The sequence below is a fragment of the Megascapheus bottae genome, chromosome 2, assembly GCF_031878675.1.
Source record: "Megascapheus bottae isolate mThoBot1 chromosome 2, mThoBot2.hap1, whole genome shotgun sequence".
Classification (NCBI taxonomy): Eukaryota; Metazoa; Chordata; class Mammalia; order Rodentia; family Geomyidae; genus Megascapheus; species Megascapheus bottae.
Window position 1 is genome coordinate 84,576,189 of NC_143510.1, and position 24,776 is coordinate 84,600,964.

Here is a 24,776-nt window from a genome sequence, read left to right on the forward strand (position 1 = left end):
TGAGCTTCTTAAATCTTAAAGCAGCGTGCATGAAAATGTTCACTATTCATGATAGCAACTAAGGAGACACAACTTAAATAATACCTAATAAGAGACAGGGTGATACAATTACTAAAACAATTACAAAAAATAATAGTGTAATACATGTGAAAATATCAGCATGTGTGCCAAGAAGGCCTGGGCAGTAGCGTGGACGTGTAAGAGGCGCTTTGTTGATGCTGAGACACGTGGGTGAGCTCCTGAGTGGCAGAACCCATGTTTGCCTGCTGCATGTGGGAGTAGATAGGGACAATTCGGAATTGAATCCAAATTCTATGCTTGTCTGGAGTGTGACTGTGGACAAAGCATTTAGCTTTCCAGGCCACAGTTACAGCTCTGCTCAACCAGACTCATGGGCACCCTGTGGGGTGATGAGGCTCAATTACCAACTTATGGGGAACCCCACAAAAGCTCGTTTCCCTTTGTCCTTTATTTACCTGGGACAGAAGGTTTCTGGCTTCTTCTCAAAACTTGTAATGGGAGTCACCGCCTGGAGAGCCGTCTGATTCAACTTGATGGCGACTGCCTACAAGCCACGGGAGACACCACGATCAGGCCAGAAGGGGGATGCCTACCTTTGGGTGCAGGTGCAGGCAGTGGCTAGTTACCTCTGGGTTTTCAGTCAGGTAGATCTGCCTGGAGATGTTGTGTATTGCACATATCCACTGTAGGGGACATCAGAAAAAAGTCTGAATCCCACAGTTATCCACTACACAGAGCCAGAGGTAAAAGAGACAAAGCTTTACCTCTTCATGCTCTTTCCTGCTCTCTGCCTGGAGGATTATCCCCCTGCAACAAAAGGCATCTCAGTCAGTGCTCCCCAGACCTCAGGGACTGAGGGATGTTCTCATTAGCTGATGCGAAATCAGGCAGACAGCACCATGGGATGGAAAAAAAATGTGCATATGGGGAAGCGGGGGGGGGGGGGGGGGCTCTGCCAGTAATGCACTTGGGTGACCTCAAACCAACACTGGCTTCCCAATGAGAAAGCCTCAAGTTTAGTGTAAGCTTGTGATTCTGTAGGGAGGACAATCTTGCTGGCTCCCCTCTTAGATGATGTAAAACCACTAGGACTCTGGCCCAGCCACTTCCCAGTCATGCTCAATGTAGGACGTGGCACTTACTTCTAATAACTGAAAACCTACATGTGGAGGGCAGGGAATAGGCTAACAATACGTCTGGCTGCCTTCTGCCAGCAACTTTGCTCCTCTTGTCTGGAGCAGGTAGGGACACGTTTCTATTCTCTATCTGATGATAGCCAAGGGTCCGGAGAAGTGAAGTAACTGCAAGGCCCCATGTCTGTGATCTGGGCATTTCTCATTCCTAGTTCTCTGCCCATCGCCATCCTGAGAGGAAGGAGGATGCCTAAGGCTGCCCTGAAGTCAGAGAGAAGAGGTGATCCACAGCAGCCTGACCAGTGCTTCCCCCACTTGGAGGCCAAACCTGAGGCACTTTCCTGGTCTCTGAACTTCTCAGACAACAGTATTTTGAGGCAATCTACTAGGCCATCCCAGCGGGATGAGGTATGTTGTGAATGACATCTCTACTAAGCCGCCATGTTGGAAGGGTGTGGCTGAAGTGGTAGAACATAAGCCTTAACAAAAAAGCTAAGGGATAGTGCCCAGGTCCTGAGGTCAAGCCCTCGTACTAGCCTACATACAGACAAAAAGCAACCATGGGGCCATGCTTAAATTAGGATCTCTATGGGGTCTCTGGAGATCCTGGGATTTGTGGAACCCACATGGCAAGGGATGATATAGAGGTGTCCCAAGGAACTGCTCGTGTCTCCTGGGCTGAAAACTGGTCACTTCAGATATCCTCACTTGCTCTCCTCAGCCCACCCCACTGCCACAGGAACCCGAGCGCTTGAGAGCAGCGCCCGCCTCTCTCACAATCAACTTCCTTCACTAGGACACCCAGGGTTTTTCTACCTGAGACACAGATCCCTGCCAGTGCTCCCTAAGCCAGGCATGACAGATCACTGGCATCATGCGAGCCTATTCACAGAGCAAGGTAAAAACCATTCTCTCAGCAGCACCCAGCGTGGAGCCTCTCACAGGGAGAGCTGGCTCATGGGAAGCCCTCCGTGGGGCGGCCACTACCCTTGTTCTCCCCCCAAAATCTCTGCAGCATACGATTTGCCATTGGGCGTGGTGATCTGGAAGCAGTATCGCCGGTCCTCACAGTCTACCGCCATCACGGAGCAGTTGTCCAGGTCCTGGATCAGCCCTCCAGCCACCGCTCCCCTCGGCTGGCACATGAGGTTACCGCCTTGGGTGAAGAAGTAGAGTCTCTCCCAGGTGGTGGTCACCAGCCCCGTTTTGCTGTAAGATACAAAAGCCCATTGGCACTAGGAAGTGGGAGTGGTACCTCCAAGTCGGCGTGTCTGTTCAAGGTACTAGAAGCATTCCGAAATCATGTCTTTGTAGGAAAGCAAACCCACTCCGACATCACTCAAATAAAAAGTGGCAGAAGAGAGCCAACGTATCTTGAATGACCTCAGGGCTGTGGGCCCTACTCCCAGCACCAACTCCAGATAGCTGGGTGGGATGCATCCAGCTTCAGCCCAGCTGAATTCGGCTTCCAGGCTATCAGGGGCATCTGTCTACCACAGTTAGGAACTGAAAACCCGGAAGATCAGTCATCCTCCAGAGCTTGCAGCCTACCTGTTCTGAATCCATTCAGTCACCTCGGCCCACAGCCCACCCGCTGTTCTCATTTGCTGTGCAAATGAGTCCTATATAGGACTGCTGGTAGCATTCCACTTGTGACCTGCAAGTTTTCAGACCTTAGGAGCTCTGTGATGATCCTGTTGTGATTACCGGGGTGCCAACTAAGCACAAGGAACTGAGTGTCTTTCTCCAGGAATTTCTAGAAGTGGAGAAGGCTAACATGAGAGCCCCCAGTGCCGGCAGTGGCCTCGTTCAATCCCCACAAGGACTTCATGAAGTAGGTGCAGCCTCAAGCAGAGATGGAGGCTAAGCCCACCAGATGTCTGCCACAGAGGCCAGGACTCTTCCCACCCTCTCCCTCCCTTTGCTCTTAGAAGCGGCTGGCCCTGACCATGCCTGTCAGGTTCCCAACAGACAGTTAAAGGCAGGAATGTTAAGTGTTAATATATAATCTGAACGAAGCTGACTGACTGAAAGCTTTCTGACCCAACCCTTGCCTTACTGCAGGTCTCTGGTTCTCTTCTTGCCAGCCAGCAGGGTACCAGGGAAACAGTTCAGGAGAACAATAGTAAAAGAAGTTCTTACAAATAGTCCCAGTGACCAGCGTCAGGACTGGTCTAGTGTCTGGGAGTCCATGGCATGAGTTCTTGCTCCCAAGTCTACTCTAGCCCCACCTCCCAGTGCACTTTGGGCCCTGGGTCCAGAAGCTTCCTGTGGTCCAGGAGGGAGGGGTGCTATGATGGAGCTCTTCCCCCCAGACCCATGCAGACCTTAGTGGCCACTTGAGAGATGGCCCACGGAGCGCTACTTCCTGGAGGAAGGAGGGTTTAGAGAGGCAAGCGGTGGCATTCTTACTTTCTGAGATTCAGGTAGCCAGCTTTTTGGAGGAGGTTCCTGTTGACTTGTGGTGCAGCCACATCAAAGTCTGGCGTGTACACAGACTCATCAACAGAAAGGAGCTCTTGCTGGGACACCTGCATCTTGTCCACCTCGGCTTCCAGTTCCTCCTGAATGCTTAAATAGGATATGGCACATTAGTCACTCACCCCAGGCCTACGCAGGAACAGGAGGTCTCCATCCCCTCTCTCAAAGTCCCCTGCTTACAGGTGGAGCCGCCAGCCTCCCCTAGCTAGTTCCCCATCCTCTGCGTGAAGCCCCAAAGCCAGACAGAACAGGGACTTGGTACTGAAGAGCAAAATGTTTTTAGGACTGCCACTTAAGAACACCACCAGGAACACAGGGACAGTGTTGAGCCCAGCTAAGCAAGCCCACTGCTGGCAAAGAGCTACCACATGCACAACTGTGCATATGGACTTGAGGAGACGCTCTGGTGAGCCCATTCTGAGGCTGTGTGTGCAGAGAGCGTGTTAAGGAATGGAATAGCAATGCCAGCTCTTGGGGTGAGAAGGGGCGGTGGAGACAGCTACAGGAAAGTGGCTGGTCAGTAGCAGAGGCAGCATTCTTGCTATGACAGCCCTGAACTGGCTTGCAGCTGCCCACAGGAGGATAGGAGAGGCCAGGGATGGATAACAGAGGTCTAAGAAACCTGGCAGCGTTCACCTCAACAGCACAGATGAGATATCTATCAGTAGGCTCCCCACCCGGTGGTGACAGGTGTGGGGATAAAGTCCTAGCCCCAATTGGCCTGAGGTGGCCCAGCCCTCTGAGAGCAGGAGAACGTGAACAGAAGATGCGGTGTCCCCTCTTAATGTGTTAGAGAAGATGACAGGATCATAAACCCTAAAATCAGGGGAATAAAAGAATGAGCAAGTCCAAGGTTTCCTCAAAGTGGTTGCATGGGGATTTTTCTCTTTTCCAGGGTGAAGTCACTCAGAGCTTATACAGTCTACCTTCTCTTGCTCCACAAAATAGACTTTCCAGGTTAATCATGGCTTTTCTGCCATGTGAATGGACGGCAAGACACTCTGCCACTGGAGACCGTGGGGCTGGTAGCTGGACAGGCCTCTCTGGCTGAGCCTGCTACTCACTGAGAGAATGCAACGCCGGCAAAGAGTAAGCACAGCCAAGAGCACTGCAGAGGCTTCTGTGGGTCTGATGAAAGGTAAGGACTGTCTCCTCAGAAACATACTCGCATGTACTGAGGTAACATGCTGCATAAGAGTTCAGGGTGTTTATAGTAACTGCTGTGTACTCCCTACCCATACAGGCTAAAAAACTTACAGCTAATCTAAGGCTCCCAGGAGCCAAAGGAACGAAAAACGTCTGAAGCATCGTGGTCACCAGAAACAAGACAGCAAGGCAGGATGCAGAGTGAAAACAAGGGGTGACAGATTAGCAGGCTCTTCTTATTTTCTCCAAACATTCCCAGAGATTTCACCAGTTGCTCTGGCACCATCATAAATCTAAAGTTGCATCACTTGCTGCTGCCAGCTCAGCAACCCAGGAAGGGGAGGGCAAGTCCAGCTCAGAACCCCAGGTTCTGCCTGGGATTCAGTCTCTACTTCCAGAGCCTTTTGATTGCTACTTAGATTCCTTAAGTTTTGAAATGTACCATCCTAAAAGAAATTTCTCTTTTTTTCCATAAGAAATAAAATGCCATATTCATTTCCATTTTGTATATATCTAAACACAAAACACAAAGAAACACACACAGGTTTTTGTTTTTATTTTTGTTTTTTGGTTGGTAGTGGGGCTTGAACTCTGTCCCCTGTGCTCTTCAGCTCAAACCTAGTGCTCTATCACTTGAGCCATGGTGCAACTTCCAGTTTTCTGGTGCTTAATTAGAGAAAAGAATCTCACAGACTTTTGTGCCCGGGGTTGGCTTTGAACTGCAATCCTCAGATCTCATCCTCCTGAGTAGCTAGGATTACAGGCCTGAGCCACCAGCACCTGGCCACACAGTTATTTCTATGTTCAGAAATTGTAACAGGAACTTAAGGAGTCGTCCATCTGCCCTCTAGGTGCCATGAGTCTGGCCTTCTGGGGCCCAGGGACGCCTCAGAGCTCTACAGTGGAGGCTGACAGAGGAGCCAGGAAGCACGGCAGCCTTGCCATCCAGTCAATGGGGTACACTGGTCAATCTCAGTACACTGGTAGAGGTTTTGAAATAAGCAGGCACTTGCATGGCTGAACCTCCGCTTGTTAAAGTAACCAAGGGGCCAGCCTCATTCGGCCTCATGACACCCATTATAAATTAACATGACAGCAGGCATTTCTGCAAAAGGCAAAGGAATTGCGGCTGCTAATCCCCTTTACTCAGAGGAAAAAAAGCAAATCTAAAGGGAACTCAAAAGCTTATGATATGTGAAACCTGACTGTTAACAAAGACATCCTGACACCAGGCACCCAGACTCCAGGAGAAGTGTCCTGTGGGGATTTATTTTTAATTTGCCTCTTGGTTGCCTGCACTTTATGTGAGTCAGAAACTGCAACTACAACTCCACTTTGCTCCCCAGACACTCACAATTGGGGGACTGTCTCAGAGTTCATGGGATGGACAGGGGCTGTAACCTTCTGCGGGCAGAAACCCTGCTCCCAGCAACGCTGATGTTACCTTTGCATCATGCCTGCGATGGAAGATAAGAAGCTGTCCACACTACTGGAAAACATCTCTGCTCCCTTCTTGAAAAAATGAATCTGAAAGAAATAAAATGACATGAAAAGAAATAATGGAGGACGTCCCCAAGTGAGGCCAACCACACTGGCTGAGTGGACTGTCAGCAAGGGTAAGGGGCCTGGCTGTCTGCTGAGAGGTGGCAAATGGCAGGGAAATGAAAGGTAAGTGTCCTGTACATATCAACACTTTACCTCTGAAATTACAGCAGTCATTTCCTTACATGAATTCTGGAGGTCTCACTCACCTTTCTATCTCTAACTTGAAGTGGAAGGGTGACATGTGACACCAGCAAGAAACAGACAAGCACTTGCTGCGGCCAGCAAGAGTCATTCAGGGGGTAGCCCCTGAGCAGCTGCCCAGCTGCTCCCTGCGCTGCTGTGGTCCCAGGCAGATAGGTGGAGGAGGGTCGAGCGACTACAGAAGGAATCCTGGATCAAAGACTTCTATTGGCCTCTTGCATTCATGACATTAAATCAGCCTTCTGTAATGGACTCTTTCTCTCCCTAGGGGAGAATGCTTCCAGGAGACCTGAAGACAATGCCATATAGAAATGAAACTACAGTTGCTAGCTTTCAGTACCAATGGGAGGAATGCTTCCTTTCTCTACATTCACTAGCAGAAGTCTGGGTGTCCTGACACACCCACGAGACAGAGTTCAGAGAAGGAGGGAGACGACCACATCGGGGCATCACTGACTTTTGCATCCACGCACCCTGAAAAACACAAGCTGCCATTCTTAATGAGGTCACTGGCTTTCAAAAATGTGGACATTTGACATGTGAGATGATGGGCAGGTAAGAGTCACGAGCCAAGGTCAGGAAGGAAGAGAAGCATTCAGCAAGGACCTTCTGTCCTCTGGTCTAGCAGCTTGCCGGCCCTCGGTGGTGGGCACGGAAGAAGTTCCTTACATCCTGAACAGGACAATGGCTATCACTCCCCCCCCTTCTGCACTGCAGACAGCTTGGGAAAGCATGCACACCGGGGATATTCTCAGCTATCACAGGGTCAATTCACACGCACACGATAATCCTCACTCGGGGTAACATGCAGGGGATGTTCTGGCTCCATGATCTTTGAATCACACAGAGATCAACACTGTAAGTGCCATTTTCAATCCCTGCAATCTCAAATACCAATGTGTCACTCATCAGTTAACATCACTCCTATCGATAAACATTGTGTATTTCTAGAGGCCTAATATTCTGAGAACTTCTCCCGTCCTTCTTCTCCGAGTTGGCACTCTGAAGCCAACGCACTCTGTAATCTGTTTGGGATGGGGGACATATCATCCCTGAAAACATGTGATGAATGGAAGGGAAGATACTGACCTCTAGAGCCACATGACCTAATACTTCTCCTGTCAGGCCTAGGCAAGAGGTCATTTATGTGTATAAAAGCTTGTATACAGATTGCAAAACCTCACTGTGCAGGCATGAAGACTGAATCATGACTTAATTGCAAACCTGTCTACCACAGACCAGAGAAGCTACACCTCCACAAAGGCAGGTGGTGCTGAGAAGGCTGACTCAGTAGTCACCAAACGGACATAAGAAACAGCAGGAGTGCAGTTGCTACACGGCCATCAGCTAACAAAGGCAGGGGGGCCATGAACACTGACTTCCAAGGGCTGGAGCAGGACAGCAGGGACTCGTGAATCACCCACAGGGTGAACACTTGGAAACAACTAGATTTTATTAGAACTCTAAAATAGGTAAGGGCAGGGACTAATGTGTCTTGAAATCTGGGAACTTCTTGGATGAAAGGCAAAACATGCTATCCTCAGGCCTGCAGTAATGGTGAGCTCTCTCCACTGGCTTCCTGGGACAGGGGCTGCATTTCCTCGATGGAATCCATAGCACTCACTTATGTAGGCCAGGCTGGAAGAAGTGGTGCAGCTCTGGACCATAGGAGTGGAAGAGCTGGCATCAATATCCTTTGGGCCTTGGGAAGACACTCGTCCAACACAAGCTCCATAGCCTGACCCATCATACTGGACTGGAGAGGTTCTCTTTCTAGACTCTCCTTGGTTCTAGGCTTGTAACTAGGACAGCAATGATTCCCCCAAATGCAGGGAATATCTAGCTGAGAGGATAAGAGAGCGCTCTTCACAGTGCCGGAGCAGAGACTGAATGCTCTCAAGGACTTGGGGACGAAAGTTTCAGGTAAATAGTGCTAGTTGTGTATTAAGCCAGCTTTACTCAGGTGCCACAGAAAGACCCTACTTTTCTATTTAAATACTACCTGTAGAGGCATACCCTGACCTAAGTGAACTCCCCACTCACCAGTGTAACAACCATAGAGTAAGAGGGCAGGACAGCCAAGCTCAGATGCTTAAAGATCCCTTATTTCCCTTTCCTGAAATGAAACTCACACTGTATCTCTTTTCAAATATGTTATAAAATGTGCTATAAAAGCAAAGATGTTCTTATGGAAGGCTGCTTAAGGGTGGTGACTTCATTCTTTTCAACTTTTTGCTTCCTCACATCTCCTTCTGTTGCTAGGCTGTCAAGTGAGAATGATTCTGTGTATTTCTCACATGACGTTTTAGGGTTGGTACAGGAGTTGAAGTGAGGCAAGTGGAAAGGAGAGGGTGGTGACAACAGCCTGAACTGCTCATGACTGTCCTGTCACTCTTGTCCTGTGCTCATCCCGAAGGCGGAACAACTTTAAGACCACTTAAAGGAGTGATATAGCCAAATAAATCCCCAAGCCAGATTAAAACACTGACAGCAAGCTTAGGGATGAATCATTTGAGAAGAACCCAGTGTGGGTGAGCATGGAAGTGTGGAAAGGAACTAAGGACAAGCACAGGCTTCGTTCTGAGCCAGCAATCCCAGCCTGAGCAGGGAGCTACGACTGCTAAAATGGACCAGGTTAGGCTTTCATCTGGATTAGAATGACACAGAAAGGGCCACACAAAGGGCCAGGGAGACTCCTCCCCAAGAAAGGCTCAGGCCTGGGCCATCATTTTCTGAACACATGACCCCACAGGCCCAGCAAAGCAAGATCCAGCCCAGCTGGAAGCTCTCCAAAGTGCCTAATCCCAGGAACTGTCCAGGGGGGTTGTGCATCTACTTCTTTCTAGATGATTCTCCAGTTCTCAGGTTCTCCCTCTGGGAAAGGGGCTCCCTCACCTGTCCTTGGGCAAAGCCTATCATGGGCTCCATCATAGCCATCCGCTTTCGGTACTGTAGCGCATTGAGGGCGCAGTAGTATTGGAGGGATGACAGGTGCTGTTTCCGCCGGGCAGCTGCCACCTCTTTCCCAACTTCACTCTTGACCTGGTTAGAAGGTGAAGGGAAAAACTTTAAGGTTTCTACTGGGCAGGACAATTCTGCAAGAGGATGCAACTTGAAAGCACATTTGCTTATTTATTATAACTATTTCTGTGACAAATAGAATAACACAGATATAAGGTTAGAACTAAACATACACACCACACACACACACACACACACACACACACACACACACACCTGCACACACGCACGCACTCATGCACACTTTCAAAAATTCCAGTGTTGCTCAGCTCACACCCATGATCCTATCTACTTAGGAGTATGAGATCTGAGGATTGCTGTTTGAAGACAGGCTGTGAAGAAAAGTCTCTGAGACTCCTATCTCCAATTAAGCACCAAGCAAAAAAAAAAAAAAAAGCCAGAAGTAAAGCTGTGTGTCAAGTGGTAAAAGCTGTGTGTCAAGTGGTAAAACACAAGGCTTGGGCAAAAATGCTCAGAAATAGAGCACAGGCCAAGGTCGAGCCCCAGGAGCAGCACAAATACACACACACACACACACACACACACACACACACACACACACACACACACACACACACACACACACACACACACACACACACACACCATCAAAGTAATGCAGTGTTCCAGTGTTGTGAGGCTGCACAGGCAGAGCACTTCAGGATTACAACATAGTGGCAGGCCTGAAAAGCCAGACACTTGGGATCATGTGTGATTGCACTCCAAGGAAACCATCTAACAGAAAAATAAAGGTCTCTACAGGAGTAAAACCCAGAACGAGCAGGGGCTGAGGATTCCATCAACATGCAGACAAGGCACTCAGGTGACCTGAAGGACCCATGACAGAGCACAAGGCTGGGAGAGATGATCAAGATGCAGACATTGACATGTTGAATTGTAACTCCTCTTTACCATTAAAATGATGATAATAATAATAACAGAATTTTACAGTGGTCCCAAGTAGGTGTTCAAGAAAAAACTAAGGGAAGTGAATGGCTACTTAGGAAACTCAGGACAGATTTTAAGGACCACATATAGGAAAAAGATACAAGTCATCAAGGGCACCCATGACACCACGAAATTCCAAGAGAAGACACATGAGGAGCTTAAGTGGATATCATGAAAATAACACAGAAGCACACTTACCCTTTCGTTCTCCTTCTTTTTAGGAAGCCTGCTATATTTTGCCATTGAGAGGTCATGTTCTGAAAAGAAAGACATCTGAGAACCCAAGAAGACTGAAAGGCAGGGACATTCACTTATCATTAAACTCACACACACTACCAAACCCACAAACCAAGAATGGAGAAAATGCCTACCATTGCTGGCAAGTCCAAAAAGATCCTTTAAAGTGCTGACTTCTGAATAGGAGAAAAGAAAGCAACTTAGGGCAGTGGAAAATAAAACCTGACAAGCAGAACTCTGCTTTCCTGAGAAGACAAGTATATGCTCTGCCCGCACCCTCTCGGACCTCTGCTCTCAAGGGCCTTGACCTCGTGACGGAGGCCCTGACCTTGCTATACTCCACACCCTGGGCCCTCATCTGTCCATGAAGACCTTCCCTCCAGACTGGGCTGGAGCTCTGGGAAGGAGACAGTACTCTAGGGCGTGGAGCCAGTGGTGGTCAGGTTCTCTTCCTGAAGGCCTGGAGTCTACGTTTAAGTTCTGATTTTTCAGCTCCAATGTCTTCACATGTCCTTCCTTAGAAGACAGTCAGGACTACTCCCCAGAACTTTAGTCTCTTATGGTTGCCATTTTAACATCTGACATAATATGTCACCTCTGGACAAAGAAAGGAATTATGAGAAACTGACAGGAACTGATCAAAAGCCAACACCAAAGACCATGATCCACATGGGTGACAGACATCAGTCCCAGCTCATTACAGCAAAAAGGCCACTGAAAAATGCAGAGATACTGAAAAGAAAGTGATACTTCCTATCATTCAAACACATCCAAGCATGCCATACTTTCTATGCTATTTTTCAGTTTGCTCCCAAAGTGTCTCCAGCTGTTCTGATACTGGACGGCTTTCTACGTTCCTCTCCTGCATTTTCTTCCTTTCTCTACACCTTTTACCTTCTGGTGGAGCAGTTTTGTGGCTTGTCACTTACTAATTTTAAATAGCTTTGTTAATAACTCTCATGTTCTCTTTGAGGGTAAGATAAACTATAAGATAAATACTACCATGGAAGTCAACAGGACATCACTTTCTAATCTGTTTCTGGTGTGGACTAACGTGTAAACTGGCTCACACATTTCAAGTTCATGTCTGTGTCATCAGGAAAGGTCAATTTGATTAGCTATTTTTCATGGACACTAGTAAGCTTCTGTTCTGAGTGAGTGCTACTGAGTACTTAATCTCCATTTAGAAAGAACATCATCGTAGGCGAATGCTAATCTATATGTTGAGTCCTGGTGGATTAAGGAAAACTACTGTCATTCTCAACCCTGGGTCTGCTGCCCAAGAATTTACCAGAAAGATGTAAGTATGACAACATCGGACTTAGAAAATGACTACACCTTTCTAAAAGAGTTGGAGTTTGCTTTTCAAATAATTCCCCAAGATTCCTAACCCTTTTACTTAGAGAAAATATTTTGTAAAACATACCCAATAAGGTTTTCAGTTAGGACTGCAAAATCAACACACAGCCCCAGTTACCAAGTTTGGGCTTCACATGCAATTAGTGATAAGCAACCAAAAAAATATGAAAATTCCTGTCCAATGAAGGATTCCCTTTGCGCAGGCTAGCTCACACACTACTTAGTATTATTTGCTTATCAGATGGGCCTTGGGTAGAGCTTACACCAATTCTCCCATGATTCCCCAGATTCAAGTGACAAGACCCAAGGAACCTCAAAGGGAGGGAGAAAAACGCATCTTCACCATTAGATTAACTGCATCTTTACTGTCTAGAAAAGTGAACTTTAGAGTTCTATATCCAACAGTACCTCTAGCACCCAGGCTTAGACTTTGGACCATTGCAAGTTTTTGTGGTTACTGGAATCTGAACTCAGGCCATGTGCCTGCTAGGCAAGTATTCCACCACTTGAGCAATGTCACCAAATTATTTTTATGAGTATTTCTCAAATATGATTCTTTATAGTTAACGAATACTTTCCCAGTAAGAATAGAAAACTGTTGATGCTGACACTTTTATAACATCAACTAAGTTTTTTTTCAAAATTATGAATTCCTTTTTCACACATGTTTTTAGCTACTTTGATTTTTAACAGATACACAATTACCCTAGAATTTAATTTAGCATTAGAACTAAAAAATGACTTCAAAAGGTCATTCTGGGCCAGCAGACCCTCATTCGTAAAGTGAGCCTCAGGAACATAGCATATTCACAGTTGCACCCCAAAATGCAGAATGGAGAAAGCAGGGGCCCCAATGAGTCCTTTCCTCTCCGAGTCCTCAAATGACATGCCAAAGCATGTATGGTCCAGGACCATCGTGCCTTTACAAATGTTCCCAGGGTTGCTGCCTGCTTGGTAAAGAGCCACATGTCACTCAAGACCAGCTCCAACCATCTTGGGAAGCTTTCCCTAGCCCCTTAGACCTGAGGAAATTGTGCCTTTCTGTGTGTTCTTTCTATCTGTCCTGTGGCTCACAACACCACACCACAGTGATCTGTTCCCATCACATCTCATTCAGGTGAGCCAGGAACATGGTAGGGAATCAGCACATTTGCAGAACTGAACTGCTCAAAAAGAAAGAGACAGTTCTCAGTAACTATATGTTTAAAGAAATTAATCCACTAAGAATTAAGTCAAAAAATATTGTGACAGTAACCACACAGTTTCTTTACCTGTGAGATCCTTTTCTCGAAACTGTATAACAGGTAGAACCATGGTGTCTGCCAACTGCTTAGCCAACTCAGTGTGGAGAATGTTAAGCTGGAAGAAAATCATGATGTTATTACTGACTGATGCAGTTTCATTTCATCAAGGGGTCACCAGACTACTTCTATAAGGCTGAACAGCTTAGCTCCCCTTTCTTAGCAATCCATACCTTCCTAAAGCAGTAAATCAGACAGTCATGAAGGTGGTGGGTATTAACTTCGTGGTTAAGACAGACAGGGTCATTGGTGGGGCTTGTTGAAGGCCTCTCTGACCATAGTTACTCTTTATTTGTCTGCTGTGGGTCTGCGCCACACCCATCTGCATAGCCAGATGCTGTCGTTGCTGGCAGTGAAGGAAGCTTGCTGGCAGTGCTCAATGTACTTCAGAGGGCTGAAGTCACACCAGAAAAACTGGCTGTGGGAGCTGGACTGGCCTCACCCAGCTGTGGGACTGAGGATTCATCTACAGAAGGGAGGTATCCTATTGAAACAGAACAAGCCATAGCTCTGGCCTCCACTCTTCAGACTTTCTAAGCACACAGTTCTAATAACTCTTAGTCTCTCTTCCAACCTCAAGGCCTTATTAAATCCTGCCTGTGTAAGTGACCTAGGAGAGACAGAGAGAATCACCTTTAGTGCTACCATTTGGGCACTTTTTGTATGCTTTTTGTATATTTTCACCCTGTGAGCTAGGTATTTTTGTCCCCATTTTCCAGACAGGCAAATAACCTTCAAATCCAGAGGGCAAAGAGACAGCACAGCTGTGCACCCCACAACCTGGGAGGTGGAGTCTGTCCTTGAATGCTCACAATGCTACCGGAAGCACACATGGTCAGGAGTATAGGTGCCTGCAGGGCACACAAGAGGGCCTGCCTCTGGTCACAGCCTTGGGGACACTCTGGAGGATGGTTGGAAATTCCAGCCAGGGAACTAAGGGGAGTCTCTGCACTCTCTTGGCACCTTCAGCAGTGACTGTAGTCACGCGCTCATTCCCCACAGGCTGACTTCTGGGGCTGGGGCTTCTGAGGCAGCTGTGAGAGGCTTCAACTCTTGCCCATGGCCAGCCCTTTGCTCAGATATGGGAGTAGCACTCAAGCTGAAAGTGTTCTCCTTGTTTTAATCTAGCCCAATCATGGAGCTTTCTTCTGCTGGGAATTCATGAAACCAGTCACACCACTAAGTAGAATCAGGACAGAAGGGGTTAAATGTTTCCTGTAATGATTTGAGAAATGTAACCTTTGTCCCTGATGCTTAATTGAATGATTGTTGACAAGTACGCCCTGTACACACTGGCTCTGTGCTTTTCTGCTGCTTTCCATGCTCATGCACTCAGGAATGGCAGGCTTCTTTGTCAGTCTTTTCCTTCCTAGTTAATCCCTAGAGATCTAGGGGTTTTGGTGACATGAGCTTTTGAGATATATGGGCTAACTTGCTGCTGACAACAATACCTTTGCTAAGGAGAGTAGAAGGAGCAAATCACCTCTCAACCCCTTAGGATCCTCATATAAAAGATAGAGGTAGAACCATCTCTTTAAAGCCTGACCCACTGTGCTAGACATGGAAGGCATAAGAAAATGACCTTTGGTCTCAGGGGCATTCTGAGGTGTGATCCTTTGTGGTAATTACCATGACTGGGAATCTCTGTGTAACTTATGACAAGAAAGATCCCATCTCGAGATGGCCTATTACATTTAAGCCATGTAAGTCTCTACTTTTCATTATTCTTTAAGAGTCAAGTTACTCATCTTGAAGCTTTTTCAACCTGGCTTAGACTCAGGTGGGAACAACTGCTGTCTTCTCCTCAGATCTGGACCCAGCCGGCTGGCTGTGACTCTCACAGGCCTGTCTATCACGAGGCTCTCCTGTGAAGGGCCTCCTTGGAGGGCCTGCCCAGAACCCACAGTAATTGAGCTATCATTATGATTTTTATGATTAGAAGTGTGTGTTCCTATAACAATAATGTTTTTTTCCCACAAACATTCCATGTAAATGTAAGAACAGTTTATGACTTTGTCATGCCAGGACACACTGGGAGCCACCAAAGGCTAGAAGGAGGAAAGACCCTAACGTGCTGGGTGAGGACGGTGGTCTTGCAGACTCTTTGATGTAGTCATTTGGCCTCTGGAATAATGAAAGAATAAATTCCTTCTGTTTGTCGGTCTCTAGCTGAGATGACCTACTGCGGCTGCCTTGAGAAACTAACGTAACTGCCTTAGCAACTGAGTTCACAGACATCCCTCTCAAAGCCTTTTCTTCTCAACCACAAATAAGCATAATGCTCTAGAGCATCTGTCATGGGTAAACTGGAAGATCATCTGGTTGAGCTACCTTCTTAGGTATTTAAGCAGAAATTTTAAAAACAGCGCCACGATTGACATAAGCATGAAAGAAAATGCAAGAATCAATTAAAATTTCCTGTGTGACTATCTTACCTCATCCACCACCTTGGAAAAATAGTGGAGTGTAGAAATTACTTCGTCATCACCTTTGCCGAGAGCAAAATTCTATGACCAAAGAAAGGAAAGAGCCAGGTATTAACTAAAAATTGGGAATTCAGCACTTGCACAGGGCCTACAAAACTATTATTACCACATCCAAACCTCAGCATCTACCTGAAGAAAGCCAGAACTCTGCCTGTCCAGCTGGGGTTGTATTTACTTGCATCTTTGGCAGTCCTTCCATGTCCAGGCCCTTCTGTTTGCATACAATGATATCTTTACTTGAGGGCTCATTTCCTAGAATGGCTAGTGTTGATTCACTGGTCCTTTCTGGAGACAGAACCCTCAAGGGCAGTGGGTTACTTCTGCAGGCTCCTTATAACACCTCACTCACAAGGACTTTGGACTATTGCCAGTTAGAAGTTATTGGAGGAAGAAAAGAAAGGATAAGATGAAAGGGAAAGCTAGAGCAGGGAGGGTAGAAGGAGGGTAGAAGGATAGAAAGAAGGGAAGGAATTGGGAAGGATAGAGGAAATCTTTACAAATGCCTTAGGAAAACTCTCCTTTTTTTCATCCTTCCTTCCTTCCTTCTTTCTTTCCTTCTTTCCTTCCTTCCTTCCTTCCTTCCTTCCTTCCTTCCTTCCTTCCTTCCTTCCTTCTTTCCTTCCTTTTTTCTTCTTTTTGTCAGTCTTTGAGGCTTGAACTCTGGGCCTGGGTGGTGTCCCTGAGCTCTTCAGCTCAAGGCTAGTGCTCTACCACATTGAGCCACAGAGCCACTTCCAGTTTTCTGGTGGTTAATTGGAAATGAGTCTCACAGACTTTCATGCCCAGTCTGGCTTTGAACTGCAATCCTCAGATCTCAGCCTCCTAAGTAGCTAGGATTACAGGCATGAGCCACTGGCACCCAGCTGGAGAATTCTTTAAAAGTAGCCATTTAGGAATAAAATAACCCCTTAAGAGTCCCACACACAACGCTACATGCCTTACAATGCCAGTTACCTGCTTTTCATATGCTAGCAGCTGTTTGGAGAGCTGTTGGGTGGCCAGGCACATTTCATTCTGCAGAGAGAAGGGCGGGGTGGGGGGAAGCAGGTTAAGATTCGTCCAATGCATATATAGTTACTGAAAAGGGCTACCTCACAGTAATGTGCTTGTACCTATGATGTGATCGAACATTTTGTTTGGGTATTATTTAGAAAAGATAAATCAATGTAATTCTAGCATTCAAGAGGCTGAGGCAGGAGGATCATAAGTTTGAGGCCAGCCTGGGTTACATAAGTCTCTATCTCAAAAAAAAGAAAGAATGAAAGAAAACAAGACCAAGACAAATCAAAAGTTCAGAAATTTGCTCTTTAAAAAAAACAAAACCTCTCTCAAAACAAACTCAAAAGGTTTAAAGTTGCTGTTTCTTCTGGTCATTCAATCAATTAACAAATTCAATGAGCAAGAGTGACAAACTGTGCTGTCCTCGGGGTTCACTGGGGAAGCAGACATGAAACACAGTTGCGTTTATGCTGAGAACTGCTAAACCTAAGCTCTAGGAACCTGAGGAGAGCAAGGCTCCTTCGAAGCAAGGGGATTCGGAGGCCTGTGCGTGCTATTTCACTCCCAGGCTGACCACTTTCCTTTCCTCCTGTAGATCCTCTTACCTCTGCATGCATTGGTGTTTCCCCCCAACACAGACATGGTGGTCTAGAAAAGGATTCCTGTATCTGAGGCTCAGGGCACCTGCTCTTCAGATACAGGTTTTAGGCTGAGACTGCGGACCACAGGTCTGCCCGGGCATGGGGAGACCTTGGTTGCCTCTGCAGGCATAGCCTCTATTTACTGTCTTCTTAGGAGTTATCACTCCTTTAAAACTAAGACTTAGGGCCAGGAGTGTGGCCTAGTGATAGAGTACTCACCTAGCATGACAGAGTGCTAGCTTTAAGCAAAAAGTATCCAAGATAGTGCCTAGGCCCTGAATTCAAGCCCCAGGACTGGCAATGAAATAAAACTAAGGCCTGGGCTTTACAGGGGTTTGTTTCAGTGTCTGGGGAGGTAGGAGGGAGAACTTGCAGGAATACTGAAGCTGCTTTCCACTTTAGGGCCTTTCCTGCAGCCAGCCAGCCAGCCAAGCTCCAAACTGGTGGGGCTGCTAGCATGTGAGTCTTTCCCAAGGACCCAACATGGTTGAGAAGTGTTTTCCACATAGTCCTCCATCTCCTTAGAAGTAGGTTTACTCTTATCACCATTTCACAAAGGGAGATCAGAGGCTATGTGAGACAAACACATAGCTCACTAGAACTCCCATGAGCTGAGCAGTAACTGCTAGGCAAAGTATTAATAGGCTGTCAGGTTCCCAGCTCAGGTTGCCAACACTGTGCCATCTGAATCTGAAGTGCAACATATTAGCTCGTAGGTCAGGGGCAGAGGATGGGCCCACATGACATCTCTCACCAGAAGAGGTGGCCTGATACTCAACCTCTGAGTGGACCTGCAAGTGTAACAGGCATTTTTTTGGTGGGGAGTTAGAGCCTGCTAAGCAGGTCTTCTACCACTGAGTCACACTTCCAGCTGTCCACCCTGGACAGCTCTTGAGCCACCACCTGCACTCAGCTGCTTCCTATGAACCCTTGAAAAAGGTAAGTTCAGAGTTGGGAGTTAAGGGTAGTTTGTGCAAGGCCCTGAGCTCCATCCCCAGCAACACACACACATACACACATACACATACACACACACACACACACACACACACACACACACACACACACACACACACACCACCATCACCACCAACAATATCAACAATAAAACCGCAAGGCAAGCTGAGGCAGAGCTTGCTGACAGCATCTCCTAAGACAGCCTCCCACGGCCGTTGCCAAGACAGAACACAGTGGCTGTTAGTGATGGAAATGGGAGCTGCTAGCAAGGGGATGGCTATGTCAGGGCTTACTGACTGCCGGCTGCAGCCACCTGAAACCATCTCTGCAGGCCTCTGGGCAGGCAGCACTGACCATAGCTGCTATGAATGGAGAGGCTTGGAAGTAGGTCAGAGAAGTCCACTGGGATTCAGAGTGACAGTGTAGCCATTTGCTGGATCAAGTGTGTGGCCAGAAATGTGGCCTAAAGCTGAGGTAATGAAGGTCCCCTTCGTCATAATAGACACCACAGCACTGGGCTCAAAGGCTGCACTCAAAGGCCCTGAGACAGGAGAGGGGATGCATAGTGTGCAAGAATGGATGCAGGCTAGATCCTGGCACTGTAAGCTGTGAGGGGGCTACAAGGACTTGAAATCTGTCCTAGAGGCACTGAGGCAGTGAGAAGTGGCAGTGAAGTCCTGTATGGCTGTGGTGGGAGGAGGGAGAAGGTAAGGGGCTTGTAAGGAGGCTGTGGGAAGGTACGCTGCAAAAGAGGAACATGTAGCTCAAGTGGTGGAGTAGTTCCCTAGAAGTGCAAGGTGCTGAGTTCAGACCTCAATGCCCTAACCAGACAGAGCCCCAGAGGTGTCACACTTGTACCTCAAGATGCAAGGGGTCAAGCCAGAGAAAACAACCTCCAATGGTTGTAGGTGGAGAGGCCCCACACTTGTTTCTCAGTAGTGCAGAAGGGGCCAGGTAAGCTCTGGCATCCGGGAAAGGATGAAGATGTGCTTTCTAGAGTTCAGAGTCCACAAATGGACTAGCAGCCCCTGGTGATACCAAGTGTTCTGGCCCCGAAGCACACAGGGCACCAGGTTCATTGGCGAGGAAGGAGGCAGGGCAAGAGTACTGGCAGAGATGCTTTATCAGACGGGAGGTCAGCCTCAGACACCAGTTTTCCTCTCATTTCCTCTTTCCACGAAAAGTGGGAGAATTTCCACAAAACAGACTCACCCCACAGTCTGATTAAAATGTCCTCACTCAACATGGAGTAGCAACATAGACCTGGTTTTTTAACACATAATAATGAAGTGATGCCTTACTAAATGCCTGGTTTTAGTTGTCTGATTTTGAGACAGAGTCTCTTTGTGTTTCCCAACCTGGCCTCAAACTCTGATCATCCTGTATCAGTCCCCTGAGTGCTGGGATTAGATGTAGGTAGTAACACACTTGGCTTAAGTGTGCGTCTTAAATAAAATTATGAAATTCTATACACTCCACCTCTGTATGTCTACATATGAAGCATTTAAGGAATAACGTGAAACAAAACCAAGAAAATACAACTTGGGAGAAGAGAAAGTTGAATGAAACCATTAAGAAGTATTAGTATCTTTAATGTATGTGGAAACAAACTGATCAAAGAGGATTCAGAAGGTCTTTTAAAAAATTGAAAAGAAACAAAGCATAGAATGCAAATGGACCTGGTGAACTCAGCGCTAGCCCTGGCCCTGTGGCTGCTAGTCTGGATGCAACCGGCCACTGACTATCCCCGAGTGTATTGCGATGGCTACACATTCCCGTGGCCTCTGCTGCAGGGAACCGGGGGAAGGTTTCTGGCCAGAGAAGAACCCACATGACAATCATGTGCTGTGAATTAAAAGCGGGGTTCCAGCCTCTTGGAATGCAAGGCCTACTTAATTTTGGCAAAACACAGTTTTCTGGCTCAAAGAAAGAGGGTGTTAACTCTAAGTCAATGGCTCTGACAGACATGGAAAAGCCAGGGTCTTGGGAGTAGCAGACACTTTTAAGTCTTCAGCTTTTAAGCTTTAAAAATACTCCTTTAAGCTAGCTGCTAGTGGCACAGACCTGTAACCCTAACTACTCAGGAGTCTAAGATCTGAGGACTGTGGTTCCAGGCAGCTAGAGCAGGAAAATCTGCAAGACTTTTATCACCAATGAGTCACCAAAAATCCAGAAGTAGAGCTATGGTTCAAGTGGTAGGGAATTAGCCTTTAGCAAAAAAGCTAAATGCCCTGGTCCTTGAGTTTAAGCCCCAAGAGCAGCACAGAAAACAAAAACAAAACTTTTTTAATCATAGAATCAGAATTTTTTTAAGTACTGATTAGCAAGCCAATTTGCATATAATTATAGTAAACAATGCCAGTTTTTATCAAATTTGGAATATTTAAGGAAAAAAACAAAAACATACTACATAAATAATCAGTGCTTCAAATTTAAAACTAAACACTCATGTTCTAAATTCTGAATGTCTTACCAAAACAACTCCACAAAAAAAAAATCAGAGCACGGGATTCTTGCATTTATCTGTATCTCAGCCCCTACATTCTTGAGTTCATTTTGGTGTCCCACAGACAGCTTGAAACCAGTATTAAGGAAGAATTATGGCTGAGTCTGCTGGCTCACTCTTGCAATCCCACCTCCTGGGAGGCAGAAGAGAAAGACTGTGGTCTGAGTCTGTCCTGGGCAAGAGCAAAAAAATCTCTTTAAAAACTTAAGAGCAAAAGGACGAGAGGAATGGCTCAAGTGGCCCAGCAGGTACAAGACCCCAAGTTCAATCCTCAGTATTGCTAAGAAGGGAGGAAGGGAGAAGAGAGAGAATGAGAGCAAGAGGAGTAGGAGAGGTGGAGGAAGAGGGAAGTGGAGGGAGTGTAGAGGGGGGCTGCACATCATGCCTTCCTCCTCTTTCCTGTGTTCTTTCACCTACTCATCCTGTTGTGCAAGTCAAAAGCATGGTAATCACTCTTTCTTTTGAAAACATGTTTTCAATTGCCCTTTTTGTTGTTTTTTTAGTCATGGGGCTTGAATTTAGGGCCTGGGCCTGTCCCGGAGCTCTTTTGCTCAAGGCTACTTTTAGTCACAGAGCCACTTCCAATTTTTGAGTGGTTAATTGTAGATAAGAATCTCATGGGGAGGGAAATGGGGACAAAAACATGAGAAGGGACATCAATGTGTGAGAAGTAGTGCACCTTCTATCTGGAGAATATAACTGTAATCCCTCTATACATCACAATTAAAAAAAAAAGAAGAGCCTCATGGACCTTCCTGGCTGGTTGCAAACCACAATTCTCAGATGTTAGCCTCCAGAGTAGCTAGGATTTTACAGGATCATGTTTTTCATTTTTAGCTGCCACATAGTAATGGCACACTTTTATGGGGGGCATCAATACATTCCAGTACATATGTATAATATCAGATTAGGGTTAGTGGCAGGTTTATCTTTCCAGACATGTGCCATTTCTTTGTTTGGGGCAACACAGCTTCTGTCATCCCTAGTTTTCCTCGTAAGCTACAGAACATGAGGAATTATTTCTGCTACCTCAGTGTACCTTTTCCCCTTAGCCATCCTTTCTCCATTGCTGCAGATTCATCCTTCACTCACCTAATTCTTTCACATCCAATCCATCACCACTCTACACCCTAATTCCTCTAACCTTCACCCTCCTCTCTACATTTCTGCAGCCCTTTTTCTAGTTCAAGTCTCTATGTCCAGGAGTAGGAGCGAAAAGTCTGAGCTGTGGTTTTAGCCATGCATTAACTGGGTGGATTTGGGCAAATTACTCATCATCAAAATCCTTAGTCTCCTGAAAATATAAAATGCAGGACACAGCTCACAGAGTTGGCGAATTTAAACGAAATCACCTATGTAAAACCCCTGAGACTATCTAGAAGCTATGCACACTTACTCTCCTTTTGGGTGTCTAGCTGTTGTGTTTTAGATTTGAAATGTCCATCAAAATCCCACATGCTAAAAGACTTGGTCCTCTGCCTACTGGGAGGTGGTATAACTTTTGTGAGGCTGGGCCTAGCAGAAGGAAGTTAGGACACTGGATGAATATCCTTGACACAGATTTGTGTCTCTCTTTTTTTCTCTCTTCCCTCCCTTCTTCCTTCCCTCTTCCTCTCTCCCTCTTTCCCTCTCTCCCTCTCTCCCTTCTCTTACCCTCTCTCTCTCAAGCCCCTCCTCACCCCTGTTTCAGAGCCAGAAAGTGATTGCTTTTCCTGGACCATACACTCCCCACCACATAATGTACCACAGGCCCAAAACAACAGTGCTAAACAACCATGGATTGAAAACTGAAATGATGAGCCAATATAAGCCATTTCTGTTGATAAGTTGCCAGGTATTTTGCCACAGCGATAGAAAACTGCCTTACAGAGCTACATAACTCCCCTGGGTGAGGTGCCTCTCCTCCTTTAGCACGTGCATATTTCTATGTATAACAGAATTTATTTTCAAGTAACTCAAATCTGTCCTTGGAAAGTGACAGACATAGCACTTCTTGATTTTAAAAGGTCTGCTTTTGCAATTCAGCAATTTCTATGGTTTGCAAGCTAGACATATTTGTTCCTCAAAACAAAGAAGTCACCGTCTCCAGAACTGTGATTCAAGTTTTTTTTCACAAGAAGTCCTTGAAAGAACGTCTATGCTCCCACATTGACCTCGAAGACTACTCATATATGAGAAATACAAAGAGCACGTCTCGAGACACTAAAGCCACCGGTTCACAGTAGGAAGAGGAGATGAGAATGCTTCCTTCTGGAGCTGGCTTTAAAATGAATACAAACAAGCAGTTATGTGGTCCCTCTACAGCTTCTTGTTATGGGAAAGCTGCCTGTTCTTAGTTTTGTTAGTAAAAAGAAATGAGGAAAACACTGACTTTAGTTCAAATGTTTAAGTGTAGGTCTTCTGACTCTGATTTCCCTGACCCCGAGAGCAGGGGCCAGCTGCATACCTGCGCTCCGTAGACACGCTGCATGGCCTGCAGCAGCTGGTTGGTATATTCCGTGAGGGTGCCAGCATCCTCTTCAAACACACTGAGCAAGGAGCGAGCCTGTGGGGGATCAGGAGGGCAGCATTAGGCCTAGCTCTAGGTGCTGAAGTCACAGACAACAGAAAGCACACGCTGCACAAACTGGAACAGGAAGGAAAGGGGCCTGGTGGTTTGTCAGCGCCACTCTTTCACAGATGACACCAATGTACAGCAGTTCCTGGAGCTGTAACTGAGAAACTCTTCCAATGCTCTCCATTCCGGTGAGGGGACTTAGCTGTGCATGATGGTTCAGGGCCACAGAGGAAACACCAAGGGAGAGAGGAAGTGTTTGCTTGAACTCAGGGCCCTGAGCTTTTTTGTTCAAGGCTATCACTCTACCACTTCAGTCACAGCTCACTTCCAGCTTTTCACGGCTTGGAGGTTAAGAATCTCATGGGCTTTCCTGTCTGGGCTGGCTTCAAACTGTGATCCTCAGATCTCAGCCTCTTGAGTAGCTAAGATTAACAGCCAAGTTTATAAAAGCCAAGTAATAAAAGCCAAGTTTTATTACATTTTTTTTTGCCAGTCACAGGTCTTGAACTCATAGCCTGAGCACTGTCTCTGAGCCTATATGAGCACAAAGCTTGCACTCTACCACTTGAGCACTTGAGCCACAGTGCCACTTCTGGCTTTTTTCTGGGTAGTTTATTGGAGATAAGAGTCTCATGGACTTTTCTGCCCCAGCTGGCTTCAAACTTCGATCCTCAGATCTCAGCTTTCTAACCAGTTAGGATTACAGGCATGATCCTCTCAGTGCCCAGCTCTGAAAAGCCAAGTTTTAAGATTAACTCTGGTGCTGAGGATATGGCTCGGATCTCTTGTCAGGCATGTTTGAAGAGTTATCACCTGACCTGACTTCAGCTTCTACCTATGCACCAGTAAAGTCAACCCCACAAAATTGTGATTGAAAGGACAGCTGCTCCACTCCTTTCAAGCCCACAAAAGAGCTGAGGCCAGGCATCTGTGTGCACTGGGTGTGGTCGCCAAGTCAGTGCTGGCCTACAGTCACCCCACTGGGACCAGATGCCTGCTTTTCTGCCATAGTGGCTGACTGCAGAGTGTCGTTTTTTCCTCTTAACATACCATCATCAATTTCTTGGTTTGGGTTTTTTTTCCCCCTGTTTGCTTACTTTATTCATCCAACTTTCAAACTCATGGGTAAGAATTTCACATCCCACTACCCAGACCCATTATTGAAAATTTCAGGCACAAAACTCAAACTCAAACAGCAGCCGGGTACGGTGGCTCACACCTGTAATCCTAGCTACTC

At 46.6% G+C, this 24,776-nt stretch overlaps 1 protein-coding gene across 5 annotated transcripts in view; it reads right to left on the reverse strand.

Annotated features, from left to right (window-relative positions):
* Positions 1–24,776, reverse strand: part of Appl2 (adaptor protein, phosphotyrosine interacting with PH domain and leucine zipper 2) — a 40,857-nt gene that overhangs the window by 9,609 nt on the left and 6,472 nt on the right. For all 5 annotated transcript variants that reach the window (XM_090328556.1, XM_090328552.1, XM_090328553.1 and 2 more), the window contains exons 2-14: positions 23,429–23,527; positions 16,834–16,893; positions 15,829–15,900; positions 13,364–13,451; positions 10,868–10,909; positions 10,695–10,753; positions 9,423–9,569; positions 6,226–6,308; positions 3,567–3,725; positions 2,175–2,363; positions 786–828; positions 648–704; positions 477–565 (exon numbers count right to left, since the gene is read on the reverse strand). In XM_090328556.1, the coding sequence (XP_090184682.1) occupies positions 477–565; positions 648–704; positions 786–828; positions 2,175–2,363; positions 3,567–3,725; positions 6,226–6,308; positions 9,423–9,569; positions 10,695–10,753; positions 10,868–10,909; positions 13,364–13,451; positions 15,829–15,900; positions 16,834–16,893; positions 23,429–23,527 (1,187 nt within the window). The remainder of the gene's footprint in view (positions 1–476; positions 566–647; positions 705–785; positions 829–2,174; positions 2,364–3,566; positions 3,726–6,225; positions 6,309–9,422; positions 9,570–10,694; positions 10,754–10,867; positions 10,910–13,363; positions 13,452–15,828; positions 15,901–16,833; positions 16,894–23,428; positions 23,528–24,776) is intronic.